The 22,408-nt window shown below is 46.7% G+C and overlaps 1 protein-coding gene across 1 annotated transcript in view; it reads right to left on the reverse strand.

The window, feature by feature from the left end:
• The window catches only part of LOC106592342 (bone morphogenetic protein receptor type-2), a 121,475-nt gene that overhangs the window by 90,529 nt on the left and 8,538 nt on the right, over window positions 1-22,408 (reverse strand). The window contains exon 2 of the mRNA XM_045707800.1: window positions 21,577-21,753. Within this exon, the coding sequence (XP_045563756.1) occupies window positions 21,577-21,753 (177 nt within the window). The remainder of the gene's footprint in view (window positions 1-21,576; window positions 21,754-22,408) is intronic.

Here is a 22,408-nt window from a genome sequence, read left to right on the forward strand (position 1 = left end):
TCTAACCACTAGGCTACCTGCCTCCTCTAACCACTAGGCTACCTGCCCCTCTAACCACTAGGCTACCTGCCTCCTCTAACCACTAGGCTACCTCCCCCTCTAAACACTAGGCTACCTGCCTCCTCTAACCACTAGGCTACCTGCCTCCTCTAACCACTAGGCTACCTGCCTCCTCTAACCACTAGGCTACCTGCCCCTCTACCCACTAGGCTACCTGCCTCCTCTAACCACTAGGCTACGTGCCTCTCTAACCACTAGGCTACCTGCCCCCTCTAGCCACTAGGCTACCTGCCTCCTCTAACCACTAGGCTACCTGCCTCTCTAACCACTAGGCTACCTGCCCCCTCTAGCCACTAGGCTACCTCCCCCTCTAACCACTAGGCTCCCTGCCCCTCTAACCACTAGGCTACCTGCCTCCTCTAGCCACTAGGCTACCTGCCTCCTCTAACCACTAGGCTACCTGCCCCTCTACCCACTAGGCTACCTGCCTCCTCTAACCACTAGGCTACCTGCCTCTCTAACCACTAGGCTACCTGCCCCCTCTAGCCACTAGGCTACCTGTCCCTTTAACCACTAGGCTACCTGCCTCTCTAACCACTAGGCTAGCTGCCTCCTCTAACCACTAGGCTACCTGCCTCTCTAACCACTAGGCTATCTGCCCCTCTAACTACTAGGCTTCCTGCCCTTCTAACCACTAGGCTACCTGCCGCTCTAACCACTAGGCTACCTGCCCTTCTAACCACTAGGCTACCTGCCTCTCTAACCACTAGGCTACCTGCCTCTCTAACCACTAGGCTACCTGCCCCTCTAACCACTAGGCTACCTGCCCCTCTAACCACTAGGCTACCTGCCGCTCTAACCACTAGGCTACCTGCCCTTCTAACCACTAGGCTACCTTCCTCTCTAACCACTAGACTACCTGCCCCTCTAACCACTAGGCTACCTGCCCCTCTAACCACTAGGCTACCTGCCTCTCTAAACACTAGGCTACCTGCCTCCTCTAACCACTAGGCTACCTGCCTCTCTAACCACTAGGCTACCTGCCCCTCTAACCACTAGGCTACCTGCCTCCTCTAACCACTAGTCTACCTGCCTCCTCTAACCACTAGGCTACCTGCCTCCTCTAACCACTAGGCTACCTGCCTCCTCTAACCACTAGGCTACCTGCCCCTCTAACCACTAGGCTACCTGCCTCCTCTAACCACTAGGCTACCTCCCCCTCTAACCACTAGGCTACCTGCCTCCTCTAACCACTAGGCTTCCTGCCTCCTCTAACCACTAGGCTACCTGCCTCCTCTAACCACTAGGCTACCTGCCTCCTCTAACCACTAGGCTACCTGCCTCCTCTAACCACTAGGCTCCCTGCCCCTCTACCCACTAGGCTACCTGCCCCTCTACCCACTAGGCTACCTGCCTCCTCTAACCACTAGGCTACCTGCCTCTCTAACCACTAGGCTACCTGCCCCCTCTAGCCACTAGGCTACCTGTCCCTTTAACCACTAGGCTACCTGCCTCTCTAACCACTAGGCTACCTGCCTCCTCTAACCACTAGGCTACCTGCCCCTCTAACCACTAGGCTACCTGCCTCTCTATCCACTAGGCTACCTGCCCCTCTAACCACTAGGCTACCTACCTCCTCTAACCACTAGGCTACCTGCCCCACTAACCACTAGGCTACCTGCCCCTCTAACCACTAGGCTACCTGCCTCTCTAACCACTAGGCTACCTGCCCCTCTAACCACTAGGCTACCTGCCCCACTAACCACTAGGCTACCTGCCCCTCTAACCACTAGGCTACATGCCTCTCTAACCACTAGGCTACCTGCCTCCTCTAACCACTAGGCTACCTGCCTACTCTAACCACTAGGCTACCTGCCCCTCTAACCACTAGGCTACCTGCCCCTCTAACCACTAGGCTACCTGCCTCATCTAACCACTAGGCTACCTGCCTCCTCTAACCACTAGGCTACCTGCCTCCTCTAACCACTAGGCTACCTGCCCCTCTACCCACTAGGCTACCTGCCTCCTCTAACCACTAGGCTCCCTGCCCCTCTAACCACTAGGCTACCTGCCTCCTGTAGCCACTAGGCTACCTGCCTCCTCTAACCACTAGGCTACCTGCCTCTCTAACCACTAGGCTACCTGCCCCCTCTAGCCACTAGGCTACCTGTCCCTTTAACCACTAGGCTACCTGCCTCTCTAACCACTAGGCTAGCTGCCTCCTCTAACCACTAGGCTACCTGCCTCTCTAACCACTAGGCTACCTGCCCCTCTAACTACTAGGCTTCCTGCCCTTCTAACCACTAGGCTACCTGCCGCTCTAACCACTAGGCTACCTGCCCTTCTAACCACTAGGCTACCTGCCTCCTCTAACCACTAGGCTACCTGCCCCTCTAACCACTAGGCTACCTGCCCCTCTAACCACTAGGCTACCTGCCTCCTCTAACCACTAGGCTACCTGCCCCTCTAACCACTAGGCTACCTGCCCCTCTAACCACTAGGCTACCTGACTCTCTAACCACTAGGCTACCTGGGTACCCCTCTAACCACTAGGCTACCTGGGTACCCCTCTAACCACTAGGCTACCTGGGTTAGGGTCCATAACGATAGGGTAAAGGTTAAATTTTTTAAAACTTTGGATCAATAAATATGTGGTTTGAGCTTCAGCAGTGCGTCAGTCCACCTATCAGATCTAATTAAGGCAGGCAGGGAGAGAGGCCTCTACAGTAGTAACTGATCTGGCTCCCCCCTTCCTTCCTTCCCCCTTCCCTCCCTCCCCTTTCCCTGCCTCCCTCCCCCCTTCCCTCCCTCCCCCTTCCCTGCCTCCCTCCCCCCTTCCTTCCCCCCCCTTCCCTGTCTCCCCTTTCCCTCCTCCCTCCCCCCTTCCTTCCCTCCCCCCTTCCCTGCCTCCCCTTTCCCTCCTCCCTCCCCCCCTTCCTTCCCTCCCCCCTTCCCTGCCTCCCTCCCCCTTCCTTGCCTCCCCCTTCCCTGCCTCCCTCCCCCTTCCTTCCCTCCCCCTTCCCTGCCTCCCTCCCCCCTTCCCTGCCTCCCCCTTCCCTGCCTCCCTCCCCCTTCCTTCCCTCCCCCTTCCCTCCCTCCGCCTTCCCTGCCTCCCTCCCCCTTCCTTCCCTCCCCCCTTCCTTCCCTTCCCCTTTCCCTGCCTCCCTCCCCCCTTCCTTCCCTTCCTTCCCTCCCCCTTCCTTCCCTCCCCCCTTCCCTGGCTCCCCATCTCCGCTACAGCCCTGTTACTGTTGACATGTTCTGGAGCCAGGGGCATTCTGGGTGTCTGCTGTGCTCCCCCTTCCTTCCCTCCACCCCTCCTTCCCTCCCTCCCCCTTCCTTCCCTCCCCCCTTCCCTGCCTCCCCCCTTCGTTCCCTTCCTTCCCTCCCCCTTCCCTGCCTCCCTCCCCCTTCCCTGCTTCCGCTCCATTTCATCACCTCATCCATTATACACTCTTTCCTTCCTTCCTTCCTCATTCTTCTGTATTACTCCCCTCTACTCTCTATCCATCTCCCTCCATCTCCCTCCACTCTCTATCCATCTCCCTCCACTCTCTATCCATGTCCCTCCACTCTCTATCCATCTCCCTCTACTCTCTATCCATCTCCCTCCACTCTCTATCCATCTCCCTCCTCTCTATCCATCTCCCTCCACTCTCTATCCATCTCCCTCCATCTCCCTCCACTCTCTATCCATCTCCCTCTACTCTCTATCCATCTCCCTCCATCTCCCTCCACTCTCTATCCATCTCCCTCCTCTCTATCCATCTCCCTCCACTCTCTATCCATCTCCCTCCACTCTCTATCCATCTCCCTCCACTCTCTATCCATCTCCCTCCATCTCCCTCCACTCTCTATCCATCTCCCTCTACTCTCTATCCATCTCCCTCCATCTCCCTCCACTCTCTATCCATCTCCCTCTACTCTCTATCCATCTCCCTCTACTCTCTATCCATCTCCCTCCATCTCCCTCCTCTCTCTATCCATCTCCCTCCATCTCCCTCCACTCTCCATCCATCTCCCTCCACTCTCTATCTATCTCCCTCCATTCTCTATCCATCTCCCTCCACTCTCTATCCATCTACCTCCACTCTCTATCCATCTCCCTCCATCTCCCTCCATCTCCCTCCACTCTCTATCCATCTCCCTCTCCTCTCTATCCATCTCCCTCTACTCTCTATCCATCTCCCTCCATCTCCCTCCTCTCTCTATCCATCTCCCTCCACTCTCTATCCATCTCCCTCCACTCTCTATCCATCTCCCTCCACTCTCTATTCATCTCCCTCCATCTCCCTCCACTCTCTACCCATCTCCCTCCACTCTCTATCCATCTCCCTCATCTCCCTCCACTCTCTATCCATCTCCCTCCATCTCCCTCCCTCCACTCTCTATCCATCTCCCTCCATCTCCCTCCATCTCCCTCTACTCTCTATCTATCTCCCTCCATTCTCTATCCATCTCCCTCCACTCTCTATCCATCTCCCTCCACTCTCTATCCATCTCCCTCCATCTCCCTCCATCTCCCTCCACTCTCTATCCATCTCCCTCTACTCTCTATCCATCTCCCTCTACTCTCTATCCATCTCCCTCCATCTCCCTCCTCTCTCTATCCATCTCCCTCCATCTCCCTCCATCTCCCTCCACTCTCTATCCATCTCCCTCCACTCTCTATCCATCTCCCTCCACTCTCTATCCATCTCCCTCCACTCTCTATTCATCTCCCTCCATCTCCCTCCACTCTCTACCCATCTCCCTCCACTCTCTATCCATCTCCCTCATCTCCCTCCACTCTCTATCCATCTCCCTCCATCTCCCTCCATCTCCCTCTACTCTCTATCCATCTCCCTCCACTCTCTATCCATCTCTCTCCTCTCTATCCATCTCCCTCCACTCTCTATCCATCTCCCTCCACTCTCTATCCATCTCCCTCCATCTCCCTCCACTCTCTATCCATCTCCCTCCTCTCTATCCATCTCCCTCCTCTCTATCCATCTCCCTCTACTCTCTATCCATCTCCCTCCATCTCCCTCCTCTCTCTATCCATCTCCCTCCATCTCCCTCCATCTCCCTCCACTCTCTATCCATCTCCCTCCACTCTCTATCCATCTCCCTCCACTCTCTATCCATCTCCCTCCACTCTCTATTCATCTCCCTCCATCTCCCTCCACTCTCTACCCATCTCCCTCCACTCTCTATCCATCTCCCTCATCTCCCTCCACTCTCTATCCATCTCCCTCCATCTCCCTCCATCTCCCTCTACTCTCTATCCATCTCCCTCCATCTCCCTCCACTCTCTATCCATCTCCCTCCATCTCCCTCCACTCTCTATCCATCTCCCTCCACTCTCTATCCATCTCCAACACTTTACAATATCTTTCAATCTCACTCTCTATTTTAAATATCTCCTTTCAATGTCTGTCTCTCTCTTCTCTACTCATCTACTCTGCTGCTATAGCTAAACGACTATCTGAGACTAGCTGAGTCAGAGAGTGTAAGTACCAGCCCTAACTGTCCACTGAACAGAAACCGTCTATGGACCTGGGAGACAGGAAGTGGCCACGGCCTTTTCAGGAGAGCACTGTGTTGTGTGTGCCTGTGACTGAGTGAGAGAGAGAGAGGAGGAGAGGAGGAGAGGGATGAGCGAGAGGAGAGGAGAGGAGAGGAGAGGAGAGGAGAGGAGAGGAGAGGAGAGGAGAGGAGAGGAGAGGAGAGGAGAGGAGAGAGGGATGGAGAGAGAGAAGAGAGGGATGGAGAGAGAAGAGAGGGATGGAGAGAGAGGAGAGGGATGGAGAGAGAGGAGAGGGATGGAGAGAGAGGCGAGGGATGGAGAGAGAGGAGAGGGATGAGCGAGAGAGAAGAGGACAGGAGAGGAGAGGAGAGGAGAGGAGAGGAGAGGAGAGGAGAGGAGAGGAGAGGAGAGGAGAGGAGAGGAGAGGAGAGGAGAGGAGAGGAGAGGAGAGGAGAGAGAGAGAGAGAGAAGAGAGGGATGGAGAGAGAGGAGAGGGATGGAGAGAGAGGCGAGGGATGGAGAGAGAGGAGAGGGATGAGCGAGAGAGAAGAGGACAGGAGAGGAGAGGAGAGGAGAGGAGAGGAGAGGAGAGGAGAGGAGAGGAGAGGAGAGGAGAGGAGAGGAGAGGAGAGGAGAGGGATGGAGAGAGAGGAGAGGAGAGGGATGGAGAGAGAGGAGCGGGATGGAGAGAGAGGAGAGGAGAGGGATGGAGAGAGAGGAGAGGGATGGAGAGAGAGGAGAGGAGAGGGATGGAGAGAGAGGAGAGGGATGGAGAGAGAGGAGAGGAGAGGGATGGAGAGAGAGGAGAGGGATGGAGAGAGAGGAGAGGGATGGAGAGAGAGGAGAGAGGGATGGAGAGAGAGGAGAGGAGAGGGATGGAGAGAGAGGAGAGGGATGGAGAGAGAGGAGAGGGATGACTGCAGTCTCCATAGGAACCGAGCGGACTAGCTTTGATATGACTCACAGCAGACAGTCAGACACAGTAGTGAGGAGCGAACAACATCAGACATGTTAGCTAATGTTCCTGTACTGTGTAACACTAGTAACAAGTACTACAAAGGCATTTAGCTCATCTCGTAGGCTCGCGTCACTGGGCAGCTCGCGGCTGGGTTTCCCTTTGTAGTCCGTAATAGTTTTCAAGCACTTCCACATCCGACGAGCGTCAGAGCCGGTGTAGTAGGATTCAATCTTAGTCCTGTATTGATGCTTTGCCTGTTTGATGGTTCGTCTGAGGGCGTAGCGGGATTTCTTATAAGCGTCTGGATTTGTGTCCCGCTCCTTGAAAGCGGCAGCTCTAGCCTTTAGCTCAGTGCGGATGTTGCCTGTAATCCATGGCTTCTGGTTGGGATATGTACGTACGGTCACTGTTGGGGACGACGTCGTCAATGCACTTATTGATGAAGCCAGTGACTGAGGTGGTGTATTCCTCAATGCCATTGGATGAATCCCGGAACATATTCCAGTCTGTGCAGCAAAACAGTCCTGTAGCGTAGCATCTGCGTCATCTGACCACTTCCGTATTGAGCGAGTCACTGGTACTTCCTGCTTTAGTTTTTGCTTGTAAGCAGGAATCAGGAGGATAGAATTATGGTCAGATTTGCCAAATGGAGGACGAGGGAGAGCTTTGTACGCGTCTCTGTGTGTGGAGTAAAGGTGGTCTAGAGTTTTTTGTCCCTCTGGTTGCACATGTGACATGCTGGTAGAAATGTGGTGAAACTGATTTAAGTTTGCCTGCATTAAAGTCCCCGGCCACTAGGAGCGCCGCTTCTGGGTGAGCATTTTCTTCTTTGCTTTACGGCCTTATAGAGTTGGTTGAGAGCGGTCTTAGTGCCAGCTTCGTTCTGTGGTGGTTAATAAACAGCTACGAATAATATAGATGAGAACTCTCTTGGTAGATAGTGTGGTCTACAGCTTATCATGAGGTACTCTACCTCAGGCGAGCTATACCTCAAGACTTCTTTAATATTAGACATCGCGCACCAGCTGTTATTGACAAAAAGACACACTCCCCCACCCCTCGTCTTACCAGAAGTAGCTTCTCTGTTCTGCCGGTGAACGGAAAATCCCTCCAGCTCTATATTATCCGTATCGTCGTTCAGTCACGAAACATAAGATATTACAGTTTTTAATGTCCCTTTGGTAGGCTAATCGTAAACGTAGGTCAGACATTTTATTTTCCAATGATTGCACGTTAGCAAGTAGAAGTGATGGCAGTTGGAGTTACGGATTCTCAGAAGATCTGCAGCCTCTTTTCTTCACGAAATGATGGGAATTTGGGTCTGTTCCCGGGAAAGCGGTATATCTTTCCCGTCGGACTCGTTAAAGGAAAAAGCTTCTTCCAGTCCACAGTGAATAACCGCAGTTCTGATGTCCAGAAGTTATTTTCGGTCATAAGAAATGGTAGCAGCAACATTATGTACAAAATAAGTAAAAAAAATAAGTTACACAAAAACGCACAAAAACTAACAAAATAGCACAGTTGGTTAGGAGCATGTAAAACGACGGCCATCCTCTTTCTGCTCCATCTTGACATATATGTTTGTATTTATATGTATGTGTAAATGTATGTATTTATATACGTGGCCAGGTCATCTGATGCAGCACTCGATCACTCTCCTTCTTGGTCAAATAACCCTTACACAGCCTGGAGGTGCGTTTTGAGTAATTTTCCTGTTGAAAAACAAATGATAGTCCCACTAAGCAGATACCAGATTGGATGGCGTATCGCTGCAGAATGCTGTGGTAGCCATGTTGGTTAAGTGTGCATTGAATTCTTAACAAATCACTGACAGTGTCACCAGCAAAGCACCCCCACACCTCCACACCTCCTCCTCCATGCTTCATGGTGGGAACAAAGACACAGCGGTTGGAACCAAAAATCTCAAATCTGGACTCATCAGACCAAAGGACAGATTTCCACTGGTCTAATGTCCATTGCTCGTGTTTCTTGGCCCAAGCAAGTCTCTTCTTCTTATTGGTGTCCTTTAGTACTGGTTTCTTTGCAGCAATTCGACCATGAAGGCCTGATTCACACAGTCTCCTCTGGACAGTTGATGTTGAGATGTGTCTGTTACTTGAACTCTCTGAAGCATTTATTTGGGCTGCAATCTGAGGTGCAGTTCATTGCCGATTTCTGAAGCTGGTAACTGTAATGAATTTATCCTCTGCAGCAGAGGTAACTCTGGGTCTTCCTTTCCTGTGGCGGTCCTCATGAGGCTGGTAACTCTAATGAACTTATCCTCTACAGCAGAGGAAACTCTGGGTCTTCCTTTCCTGTGGAGGTCCTCATGAGAGACAGTTTCATCATAGAGCGTCATGGTTTTTGTGACTCACTTGAAGAAAGAGGCTATAACAGCCTCCACTCTTCTGGGAAGTCATTAATATGGAGTTGGTCCCCCCCTTTGCTGCTATAACAGCCTCCACTCTTCTGGGAAGTCATTAATATGGAGTTGGTCCCCCCCTTTGCTGCTATAACAGCCTCCACTCTTCTGGGAAGTCATTAATATGGAGTTGGTCCCCCCCTTTGCTGCTATAACAGCCTCCACTCTTCTGGGAAGGCTTTCCACTAGATGTTGGAACATTGCTGCGGGGAATTGCTTCCATTCAGCCACAAGCAGCATTAGTGAGGTCGGGCGCTGATGTTGGGCGATTAGGGCCTGGCTCGCAGTCGGCGTTCCAATTCATCCCAAAGGTGTTCGATGGGGATGAGATCAGGACTCTGTGCAGGCCAGTGAAGTTCTTCCACACCAATCTCGACAAACCATTTCTGTATGGACCTTGCTTAGTGAACGGGGGCATTGTCATGCTGAAACAGAAACGGTCCTTCCCCAAACTGTTGCGACAAAGTTGGAAGTACAGAATCGTCTAGAATGTTATTGTATGCTGTAGCGTTAAGATTTCCCTTCACTGGAACTAAGGGGCCCGAACCATGAAAAACAGCCCCAGACCATTACTCCCCCTCCACCAAACTTCCAGTTGCATTGGGGCAGGTATCCGCCAAACCCAGATTCGCCCGTCGCACTGCCAGATGGTGAAGCGTAATTCATCACTCCAGAGAACGTGTTTCCACTGCTCCAGAGTCCAATGGCGACGAGTTTTACACCACTCCAGCCGACGCTTGGCATTGCGCATGGTGATCTTAGGCTTGTGTGCGGCTGCTCAACCATGAAAACCCATTTCATGAAGCTCCATACAAACAGTTATTGTGCTGATGTTACTTCCAGATGCAGTTTGGAACTCAGTAGTGAGTGTTGCAAACCGAGGACAGACAAATTTTATGCGCTTCGGCGGGTCCTGTTCTGTGAGCTTGTGTGGCCTACCACTTACCAGCTGAACCGTTGTTGCTCCTAGACGTTTCCACTTCACAATAACAGCACTTACAGTTGACCGGGGCAGCTCTAGCAGGGCAGAAATTTGACTAAGTCACTGAGCTCTTCAGTACGGGCCCTTCTACTGCCTATGTTTGTCTATGGAGATGGCATGGCTGTGTGTTCGATTTCATACACCTGTCAGCAACAAGTGTGGCTGAAATAGCCGAATCCACTAATTTGAAAGGGTGTCCATATACTTTTGGCCATATAGTGTCTCATCACCAGAACAATATGCAGCCCCATGCTAACCAAAACAACACTCTCTCCTCTCCTGGTTAGAAATACGGAGACAGACAGGACCTAATCAGAACAATGAGATAGAGGAGAACGGTAGTTGTAAATTGCAATATTGACATGAGCATATATCCATATCACAAGAGGCTGCGATGTTTTTTTTTAAACGCCATGAATGTAACATTCAAATGTAATAAGGGTCCCCTGGGAAAACTCTGACCAACACTTTGGTTCCTACCCTGTCACAACAACTTCCAGGTGTACCAGTCCTTGTCATTAGTTGTCGCCAACAATGGAAACAAAATTAGCATTCTGATTCTAACAGTTTCCAAGTGTTTTGATCTAAATCGCAAGTAAAAATCGCAATATTTTGTCAAAAACATAAAAAGGCAATTACATTATTTGTCCAGCTTTAATAAGGTTTACATATCTTGTATTACTCATCTCATATGTATCTACTGTATTCTAGTCTACTGTATCTTAGTCTATGTATTCCTCATCTCATATGTATCTACTGTATTCTATTCTACTGTATCTTAGTCTATGTATTACTCATCTCATATGTATATACTGTATTCTATCCTATTCTACTGTATCTTAGTCTATGCTGCTCTGACATTGCTCATCCATATATTTATATATTCTTATTCCATTCATTTACTTAGATTTGTGTGTATGAGGTAGTTGTTGGGGAATTGTTAGATTACTAGTTATATATTACCGCACTGTCAGAACTAGAAGCACAAGCATTTCGCTACACTCGCATTAACACCTGCTAACCATGTGTTATGTGACCAATAACATTTGATTTGGTGCAGCCCTAACGGTAACCCTGGTAACGGTAACCCTGGTAACCTCCTGACCTAATCTCCACTCCTCTAGGAAACTTCCTGTTTCTTGTGGCTGGGCCAAGCCACATACCAGACTAAAACCTGCCACGTCCTGACCAGTAATAGGGGTTATTTGTTATTGTAGTTTGGTCAGGATGTGGCAGGGGGGTATTTGGTTTATGTGGTTCGGCGTGTGTGTCTATGTAGAGGGGTGTTTGGTTTATGTATTCCGGGGTTTTTGTCATTGTTCTATGTTAGTGTATTTCTATGTTCGGTCTAGTCATTTCTATTTCTATGTTTAGGTAATTGGGGTTGGGGCCTTCAATTGTTGCCTCTGATTGAAGGTCCTATAATTAGGAATGTGTTTGTCAAGGGATTTGTGGGAGGTTGTTTTTATTTATTTATTTATTATTAATTATTATTTTTTATTATTTTTTTGTATTTTTTTTCTTCTTCATAGCTGTGTGTGTGTGTGTGTGTGTGTGTGTGTGTGTGTGTGTGTGTGTGTGTGTGTGTGTGTGTGTGTGTCTGTGTGTGTCTGTGTGTGTGTGTGTGTGTGTGTGTGTGTCTGTGTGTGTCTGTGTGTGTGTGTGTGTGTGTGTGTGTGTGTGTGTGTGTGTGTGTGTGTGTGTGTGTGTGTTGCCTGCAAGACTGTTTGTCGTCCGTTCGTTTTTCTTGTTTAGTTTATAAGTGTTCTAATAAAATTAAAATGAGCTGCACCTTGGTCCATCCACTACGACGACCATTACAGAACCAGACTAAAACCAGACTAAAACCAGAGTAAAACCAGACTAAAACCAGACTAAAACCAGACTAAAACCAGACTAAAAACCAGAGTAAAACCAGACTAAAACCAGACTAAAACCAGACTAAAACCAGACTAAAAACCAGAGTAAAACCAGACTAAAACCAGACTAAAACCAGACTAAAACCAGAGTAAAACCAGACTAAAACCAGACTAAAACCAAACTAAAACCAGACTAAAACCAGAGTAAAACCAGATTAAAACCAGAGTAAAACCAGAGTAAAACCAGAGTAAAACCAGAATAATACCAGACTAAAACCAGACTAAAACCAGAGTAAAACCAGACTAATACCAGACTAAAACCAGACTAAAACCAGAGTAGAACCAGACTAAAACCAGAGTAAAACCAGATTAAAACCAGAGTAAAACCAGAGTAAAACCAGAGTAAAACCAGAATAATACCAGACTAAAACCAGACTAATACCAGACTAAAACCAGAGTAAAACCAGACTAATACCAGACTAAAACCAGACTAAAACCAGACTAATACCAGACTAATACCAGACTAAAACCAGACTAAAACCTGACTAAAACCAGACTAATACCAGACTAAAACCAGACTAAAACCAGACTAAAACCAGACTAATACCAGACTAATACCAGACTAAAACCAGACTAAAACCAGACTAATATCAGACTAATACCAGACTAAAACCAGACTAAAACCTGACTAAAACCAGACTAAAACCAGACTAAAACCAGACTAAAACCAGACTAAAACCAGAGTAAAACCAGACTAATACCAGACTAATACCAGACTAAAACCAGACAAATACCAGACTAAAACCAGAGTAAAACCAGACTAATACCAGACTAATACCAGACTAAAACCAGACTAAAACCAGACTAATACCAGACTAATACCAGACTAAAACCAGACTAAAACCAGACTAAAACCAGACTAATACCAGACTAATACCAGACTAAAACCAGACTAATACCAGACTAATACCAGACTAAAACCAGAGTAAAACCAGACTAATACCAGACTAATACCAGACTAAAACCAGACTAAAACCAGAGTAAAACCAGACTAAAACCAGACTAAAACCAGAGTAAAACCAGACTAAAACCAGACTAATACCAGACTAATACCAGACTAAAACCAGACTAAAACCAGACTAATACCAGACTAATACCAGACTAAAACCAGACTAAAACCAGACTAATACCAGACTAAAACCAGACTAAAACCAGAGTAAAACCAGACTAAAACCAGACTAAAAACCAGACTAAAACCAGAGTAAAACCAGACTAAAACCAGAGTAAAACCAGAGTAAAACCAGAGTAAAACCAGACTAAAAACCAGACTAAAACCAGAGTAAAACCAGAGTAAAACCAGACTAAAAACCAGACTAAAACCAGAGTAAAACCAGACAAAAACCAGAGTAAAACCAGACTAAAACCAGAGTAAAACCAGACTAAAACCAGAGTAAAACCAGACTAAAACCAGACTAAAACCAGAATAAAACCAGACTAATACCAGACTAATACCAGACTAAAACCAGACTAATACCAGACTAATACCAGACTAAAACCAGACTAATACCAGACTAAAACCAGGGTAAAACCAGACTAATACCAGACTAAAACCAGACTAATACCAGACTAATACCAGACTAAAACCAGAGTAAAACCAGACTAAAACCAGAGTAAAACCAGACTAATACCAGACTAATACCAGACTAAAACCAGACTAATACCAGACTAAAACCAGAGTAAAACCAGACTAATACCAGACTAATACCAGACTAATACCAGACTAAAACCAGACTAAAACCAGACTAATACCAGACTAATACCAGACTAAAACCAGACTAAAACCAGACTAAAACCAGACTAATACCAGACTAAAACCAGACTAATACCAGACTAAAACCAGACTAATACCAGACTAAAACCAGACTAATACCAGACTAAAACCAGACTAAAACCAGAGTAAAACCAGAGTAAAACCAGACTAAAAACCAGACTAAAACCAGACTAAAACCAGACTAAAAACCAGACTAAAACCAGACTAAAACCAGACTAAAAACCAGACTAAAACCAGAGTAAAACCAGAGTAAAACCAGACTAAAACCAGAGCAAAACCAGACTAAAACCAGAGTAAAACCAGAGTAAAACCAGACTAAAAACCAGACTAAAACCAGAGTAAAACAAGAGTAAAACCAGACTAAAAACCAGACTAAAACCAGAGTAAAACCAGAGTAAAACCAGACTAAAACCAGAGTAAAACCAGACTAAAACCAGAGTAGAACCAGACTAAAACCAGAGTAAAACCAGACTAAAACCAGAGTAAAACCAGACTAAAACCAGAGTAAAACCAGACTAATACCAGACTAAAACCAGACTAAAACCAGAGTAAAACCAGACTAAAACCAGAGTAAAACCAGACTAAAACCAGAGTAAAACCAGAGTAAAACCAGAGTAAAACCAGAATAATACCAGACTAAAACCAGACTAATACCAGACTAAAACCAGAGTAAAACCAGACTAATACCAGACTAATACCAGACTAAAACCAGACTAAAACCAGACTAATACCAGACTAATACCAGACTAAAACCAGACTAAAACCAGACTAAAACCAGACTAATACCAGACTAATACCAGACTAAAACCAGACTAAAACCAGACTAATATCAGACTAATACCAGACTAAAACCAGACTAAAACCTGACTAAAACCAGACTAAAACCAGACTAAAACCAGACTAAAACCAGACTAAAAACCAGACTAAAACCAGAGTAAAACCAGACTAATACCAGACTAATACCAGACTAAAACCAGACAAATACCAGACTAAAACCAGAGTAAAACCAGACTAATACCAGACTAATACCAGACTAAAACCAGACTAAAACCAGACTAATACCAGACTAATACCAGACTAAAACCAGACTAAAACCAGACTAAAACCAGACTAATACCAGACTAATACCAGACTAAAACCAGACTAATACCAGACTAATACCAGACTAAAACCAGAGTAAAACCAGACTAATACCAGACTAATACCAGACTAAAACCAGACTAAAACCAGACTAAAACCAGACTAATACCAGACTAATACCAGACTAAAACCAGACTAAAACCAGACTAATACCAGACTAATACCAGACTAAAACCAGACTAAAACCAGACTAATACCAGACTAAAACCAGACTAAAACCAGACTAAAACCAGAGTAAAACCAGACTAAAACCAGACTAAAAACCAGACTAAAACCAGACTAAAAACCAGACTAAAACCAGAGTAAAACCAGACTAAAACCAGAGTAAAACCAGAGTAAAACCAGAGTAAAACCAGACTAAAAACCAGACTAAAACCAGAGTAAAACCAGAGTAAAACCAGACTAAAAACCAGACTAAAACCAGAGTAAAACCAGAGTAAAACCAGACTAAAACCAGACTAAAACCAGAGTAAAACCAGACTAAAACCAGAGTAAAACCAGACTAAAACCAGAGTAAAACCAGAGTAAAACCAGAGTAAAACCAGACTAAAACCAGACTAAAACCAGAGTAAAACCAGAGTAAAACCAGTCTAATACCAGACTAAAACCAGACTAAAACCAGAGTAAAACCAGACTAAAACCAGACTAAAACCAGAGTAAAACCAGACTAATACCAGACTAATACCAGACTAAAACCAGACTAAAACCAGACTAATACCAGACTAAAACCAGACTAATACCAGAGTAAAACCAGACTAAAACCAGACTAAAACCAGAGTAAAACCAGACTAATACCAGACTAATACCAGACTAAAACCAGACTAATACCAGACTAATACCAGACTAAAACCAGAGTAAAACCAGACTAAAACCAGACTAATACCAGACTAAAACCAGACTAAAACCAGACTAAAACCAGACTAATACAAGACTAAAACCAGAGTAAAACCAGACTAAAACCAGAGTAAAACCAGACTAATACCAGACTAATACCAGACTAAAACCAGACTAATACCAGACTAATACCAGACTAAAACCAGAGTAAAACCAGACTAATACCAGACTAATACCAGACTAATACCAGACTAAAACCAGACTAAAACCAGACTAATACCAGACTAATACCAGACTAAAACCAGACTAATACCAGACTAATACCAGACTAAAACCAGAGTAAAACCAGACTAATACCAGACTAATAACAGAGTAAAACCAGACTAAAACCAGACTAAAACCAGAGTAAAACCAGAGTAAAACCAGACTAAAACCAGACTAAAACCAGAGTAAAACCAGAGTAAAACCAGAGTAAAACCAGACTAAAACCAGAGTAAAACCAGACTAATACCAGACTAAAACCAGACTAATACCAGACTAAAACCAGAGTAATACCAGACTAATACCAGACTAATACCAGACTAAAACCAGACTAAAACCAGACTAATACCAGACTAATACCAGACTAAAACCAGACTAAAACCTGACTAAAACCAGAATAAAACCAGACTAATACCAGACTAATACCAGACTAAAACCAGACAAAACCAGACTAAAACCAGACTAAAACCAGACTAAAAACCAGACTAAAACCAGACTAAAAACCAGAGTAAAACCAGACTAAAACCAGACTAAAACCAGAGTAAAACCAGACTAAAACCAGACTAAAACCAGAGTAAAACCAGAGTAAAACCAGAGTAAAACCAGACTAAAACCAGAGTAAAACCAGAGTAAAACCAGACTAAAACCAAAGTAAAACCAGACTAAAACCAGAGTAAAACCAGAGTAAAACCAGAGTAAAACCCCTCTAATACCAGAGTAAAACCAGACTAAAACCAGAGTAAAACCAGACTAAAACCAGAGTAAAACCAGAGTAAAACCAGAGTAAAACCAGTCTAATACCAGACTAAAAACCAGACTAATACCAGACTAAAACCAGACTAATACCAGACTAAAACCAGACTAATACCAGACTAAAACCAGACTAAAACCTGACTAAAACCAGACTAATACCAGACTAAAACCAGACTAAAACCAGACTAAAACCAGACTAATACCAGACTAATACCAGACTAAAACCAGACTAAAACCAGACTAATACCAGACTAATACCAGACTAAAACCAGACTAAAACCTGACTAAAACCAGACTAATACCAGACTAAAACCAGACTAAAACCAGACTAAAACCAGACTAAAAACCAGACTAAAACCAGAGTAAAACCAGACTAAAACCAGAGTAAAACCAGAGTAAAACCAGAGTAAAACCCGTCTAATACCAGAGTAAAACCAGACTAAAACCAGAGTAAAACCAGACTAAAACCAGAGTAAAACCAGAGTAAAACCAGACTAAAACCAGAGTAAAACCAGACTAATACCAGACTAAAACCAGACTAATACCAGACTAAAACCAGAGTAATACCAGACTAATACCAGACTAATACCAGACTAAAACCAGACTAAAACCAGACTAATACCAGACTAATACCAGACTAAAACCAGACTAAAACCTGACTAAAACCAGAATAAAACCAGACTAATACCAGACTAATACCAGACTAAAACCAGACTAAAACCAGACTAAAAACCAGACTAAAACCAGACTAAAAACCAGAGTAAAACCAGACTAAAACCAGACTAAAACCAGAGTAAAACCAGACTAAAACCAGACTAAAACCAGACTAAAACCAGAGTAGTAATAACGTTATTACTACTAACGACCACTTCTCTCTGACGTTATTACTACTAACGACCACTTCTCTCTGACGTTATTACTACTAACGACCACTTCTCTCTGACGTTATTACTACTAACGACCACTTCTCTCTGACGTTATTACTACTAACGACCACTTCTCTCTGACGTTATTACTACTAACGACCACTTCTCTCTGACGTTATTACTACTAACGACCACTTCTCTCTGACGTTATTACTACTAACGACCACTTCTCTCTGACGTTATTACTACTAACGACCACTTCTCTCTGACGTTATTACTACTAACGACCACTTCTCTCTGACGTTATTACTACTAACGACCACTTCTCTCTGACGTTATTACTACTAACGACCACTTCTCTCTGACGTTATTACTACTAACGACCACTTCTCTCTGACGTTATTACTACTAACGACCACTTCTCTCTGACGTTATTACTACTAACGACCACTTCTCTCCGACGTTATTACTACTAACGACCACTTCTCTCTGACGTTATTACTACTAACGACCACTTCTCTCTGACGTTATTACTACTAACGACCACTTCTCTCTGACGTTATTACTACTAACGACCACTTCTCTCTGACGTTATTACTACTAACGACCACTTCTCTCTGACGTTATTACTACTAACGACCACTTCTCTCTGACGTTATTACTACTAACGACCACTTCTCTCTGACGTTATTACTACTAACGACCACTTCTCTCTGACGTTATTACTACTAACGACCACTTCTCTCCGACGTTATTACTACTAACGACCACTTCTCTCCGACGTTATTACTACTAACGACCACTTCTCTCTGACGTTATTACTACTAACGACCACTTCTCTCTGACGTTATTACTACTAACGACCACTTCTCTCTGACGTTATTACTACTAACGACCACTTCTCTCTGACGTTATTACTACTAACGACCACTTCTCTCCGACGTTATTACTACTAACGACCACTTCTCTCCGACGTTATTACTACTAACGACCACTTCTCTCCGACGTTATTACTACTAACGACCACTTCTCTCTGACGTTATTACTACTAACGACCACTTCTCTCTGACGTTATTACTACTAACGACCACTTCTCTCTGACGTTATTACTACTAACGACCACTTCTCTCTGACGTTATTACTACTAACGACCACTTCTCTCTGACGTTATTACTACTAACGACCACTTCTCTCTGACGTTATTACTACTAACGACCACTTCTCTCTGACGTTATTACTACTAACGACCACTTCTCTCTGACGTTATTACTACTAACGACCACTTCTCTCTGACGTTATTACTACTAACGACCACTTCTCTCTGACGTTATTACTACTAACGACCACTTCTCTCTGACGTTATTACTACTAACGACCACTTCTCTCTGACGTTATTACTACTAACGACCACTTCTCTCTGACGTTATTACTACTAACGACCACTTCTCTCTGACGTTATTACTACTAACGACCACTTCTCTCTGACGTTATTACTACTAACGACCACTTCTCTCTGACGTTATTACTACTAACGACCACTTCTCTCTGACGTTATTACTACTAACGACCACTTCTCTCTGACGTTATTACTACTAACGACCACTTCTCTCTGACGTTATTACTACTAACGACCACTTCTCTCTGACGTTATTACTACTAACGACCACTTCTCTCTGACGTTATTACTACTAACGACCACTTCTCTCTGACGTTATTACTACTAACGACCACTTCTCTCTGACGTTATTACTACTAACGACCACTTCTCTCTCTGACGTTATTACTACTAACGACCACTTCTCTCTGACGTTATTACTACTAACGACCACTTCTCTCTGACGTTATTACTACTAACGACCACTTCTCTCTGACGTTATTACTACTAACGACCACTTCTCTCTGACGTTATTACTACTAACGACCACTTCTCTCTGACGTTATTACTACTAACGACCACTTCTCTCTGACGTTATTACTACTAACGACCACTTCTCTCTGACGTTATTACTACTAACGACCACTTCTCTCTGACGTTATTACTACTAACGACCACTTCTCTCTGACGTTATTACTACTAACGACCACTTCTCTCTGACGTTATTACTACTAACGACCACTTCTCTCTGACGTTATTACTACTAACGACCACTTCTCTCTGACGTTATTACTACTAACGACCACTTCTCTCCAACGTTATTACTACTAACGACACGAGGAGAGACAACTCCCACTGTTGTGTCTCTGTGTCGCGTGTGTGTACCTACATAGCTGTGCAGAGGTGGGACTGGGCGGGGGGTCAGGGTCAGAGGTTAGAGGTTATGGTACCTACATAGCTGAGCAGAGGTGGGGCTGGGCGGGGGGTCAGGGTTAGAGGTTATGGTACCTACATAGCTGAGCAGAGGTGGGGCTGGGCGGGGGGTCAGGGTTAGAGGTTATGGTACCTACATAGCTGAGCAGAGGTGGGGCTGGGCGGGGGTCAGGGTTAGAGGTTATGGTACCTACATAGCTGAGCAGAGGTGGGACTGGGCGGGGGTCAGGGTTAGAGGTTATGGTACCTACATAGCTGTGCAGAGGTGGGACTGGGCGGGGGGTCAGGGTCAGAGGTTAGAGGTTATGGTACCTACATAGCTGAGCAGAGGTGGGGCTGGGCGGGGGGGTCAGGGTTAGAGGTTATGGTACCTACATAGCTGTGCAGAGGTGGGACTGGGCGGGGGGTCAGGGTCAGAGGTTAGAGGTTATGGTACCTACATAGCTGAGCAGAGGTGGGGCTGGGCGGGGGTCAGGGTTAGAGGTTATGGTACCTACATAGCTGAGCAGAGGTGGGGCTGGGCGGGGGGTCAGGGTTAGAGGTTATGGTACCTACATAGCTGAGCAGAGGTGGGGCTGGGCGGGGGGTCAGGGTTAGAGGTTATGGTACCTACATAGCTGAGCAGAGGTGGGGCTGGGCGGGGGGTCAGGGTTAGAGGTTATGGTACCTACATAGCTGAGCAGAGGTGGGGCTGGGCGGGGGGTCAGGGTTAGAGGTTATGGTACCTACATAGCTGAGCAGAGGTGGGGCTGGGCGGGGGTCAGGGTTAGAGGTTATGGTACCAACATAGCTGAGCAGAGGTGGGGCTGGGCGGGGGGTCAGGGTTAGAGGTTAGAGGTTATGGTACCTACATAGCTGAGCAGAGGTGGGGCTGGGCGGGGGGTCAGGGTCAGGGTTAGAGGTTATGGTACCTACATAGCTGAGCAGAGGTGGGGCTGGGCGGGGGGTCAGGGTTAGAGGTTATGGTACCAACATAGCTGAGCAGAGGTGGGGCTGGGCGGGGGTCAGGGTCAGAGGTTAGAGGTTATGGTACCTACATAGCTGAGCAGAGGTGGGGCTGGGCGGGGGGTCAGGGTTAGAGGTTATAGTACCTACATAGCTGAGCAGAGGTGGGGCTGGGCGGGGGGTCAGGGTTAGAGGTTATGGTACCTACATAGCTGAGCAGAGCTGGGGCTGGGCGGGGGTCAGGGTCAGAGGTTAGAGGTTATGGTACCTACATAGCTGAGCAGAGGTGGGGCTGGGCGGGGGTCAGAGGTTATGGTACCTACATAGCTGAGCAGAGGTGGGGCTGGGCGGGGGGTCAGGGTCAGAGGTTATGGTACCTACATAGCTGAGCAGAGGTGGGGCTGGGCGGGGGTCAGAGGTTATGGTACCTACATAGCTGTGCAGAGGTGGGGCTGGGCGGAGGGTCAGAGGTTATGGTACCTACATGGCTGAGCAGAGGTGGGGCTGGGCGGGGGGTCAGGGTTATGGTACCTACATGGCTGAGCAGAGGTGGGGCTGGGCGGGGGGTCAGGGTTATGGTACCTACATGGCTGAGCAGAGGTGGGGCTGGGCGGGGGGGTCAGGGTCAGAGGTTATGGTACCTACATGGCTGAGCAGAGGTGGGGCTGGGCGGAGGGTCAGAGGTTATGGTACCTACATGGCTGAGCAGAGGTGGGGCTGGGCGGGGGGTCAGGGTTATGGTACCTACATGGCTGAGCAGAGGTGGGGCTGGGCGGGGCGTCAGGGTTAGAGGTTATAGTACCTACATGGCTGAGCAGAGGTGGGGCTGGGCGGGGGGTCAGGGTTATGGTACCTACATGGCTGAGCAGAGGTGGGGCTGGGCAGAGGGTCAGGGTTATGGTACCTACATGGCTGAGCAGAGGTGGGGCTGGGCGGGGGGAAGTCCTCGGTGAAGTTGACGTTACACATGTCGGTGCCGCAGCAGCAGAACCTGTACGTCCCGTTCTGAATCTGAGACGGAGTGGTCGTAACCACGCAACGGTCGTCATGGCACTCCTGCTGGTCACCGATGTGAGTCCAGCAACCTGGGGAGAGGAGAGAGAGAGAGAGAGAGAGAGAGAGAGAGAGAGAGAGAGAGAGAGAGAGAGAGAGAGAGAGAGAGAGAGAATCTTAAACCTAAACCCACTGCCAAACCTTCCCTAACAAAGCCATCACCTGCAGAGAGATGAACCTGGAGAAGAGTCCCTCTAAGCAAGCTGGTCCTCTGTTCACAAACCTTCCATAACAAAGCCATCACCTACAGAGAGATGAACCTGGAGAAGAGTCCCCTAAGCAAGCTGGTCCTGGGGCTCTGTTCACAAACAGACCCCACAGAGCCCCAGAACAGCAACACAATTTAACCCAGCCAAATCATGAGAAAACAAAAAAGATAATTACTTGACACATTGGAAAGAATTTACAAAAAAACAGAGAAAATTAGAATGCTATTTGGCCCTAAACAAGGAGTACACAGTGGCAGAATACTTTACCAGTGACTGACCCAAAATTAGGCAAAGCTATGACTATGTACAAACTCCTGCCAAATGTATGACCATATTAGAGATACATATTTCCCACAGACCCACAAAGAATTTGAAAACAAATCAAACATTGATCAACTCCCATAAGTATTAGGCGAAATACCGCACTGTGCCATCACAGCAGTGAGACTTGTGACCCGTTGACGTGAGAAAAGGTCAA

This window comes from Salmo salar, chromosome ssa25 (assembly GCF_905237065.1).
Source record: "Salmo salar chromosome ssa25, Ssal_v3.1, whole genome shotgun sequence".
NCBI lineage: Eukaryota > Metazoa > Chordata > Actinopteri > Salmoniformes > Salmonidae > Salmo > Salmo salar.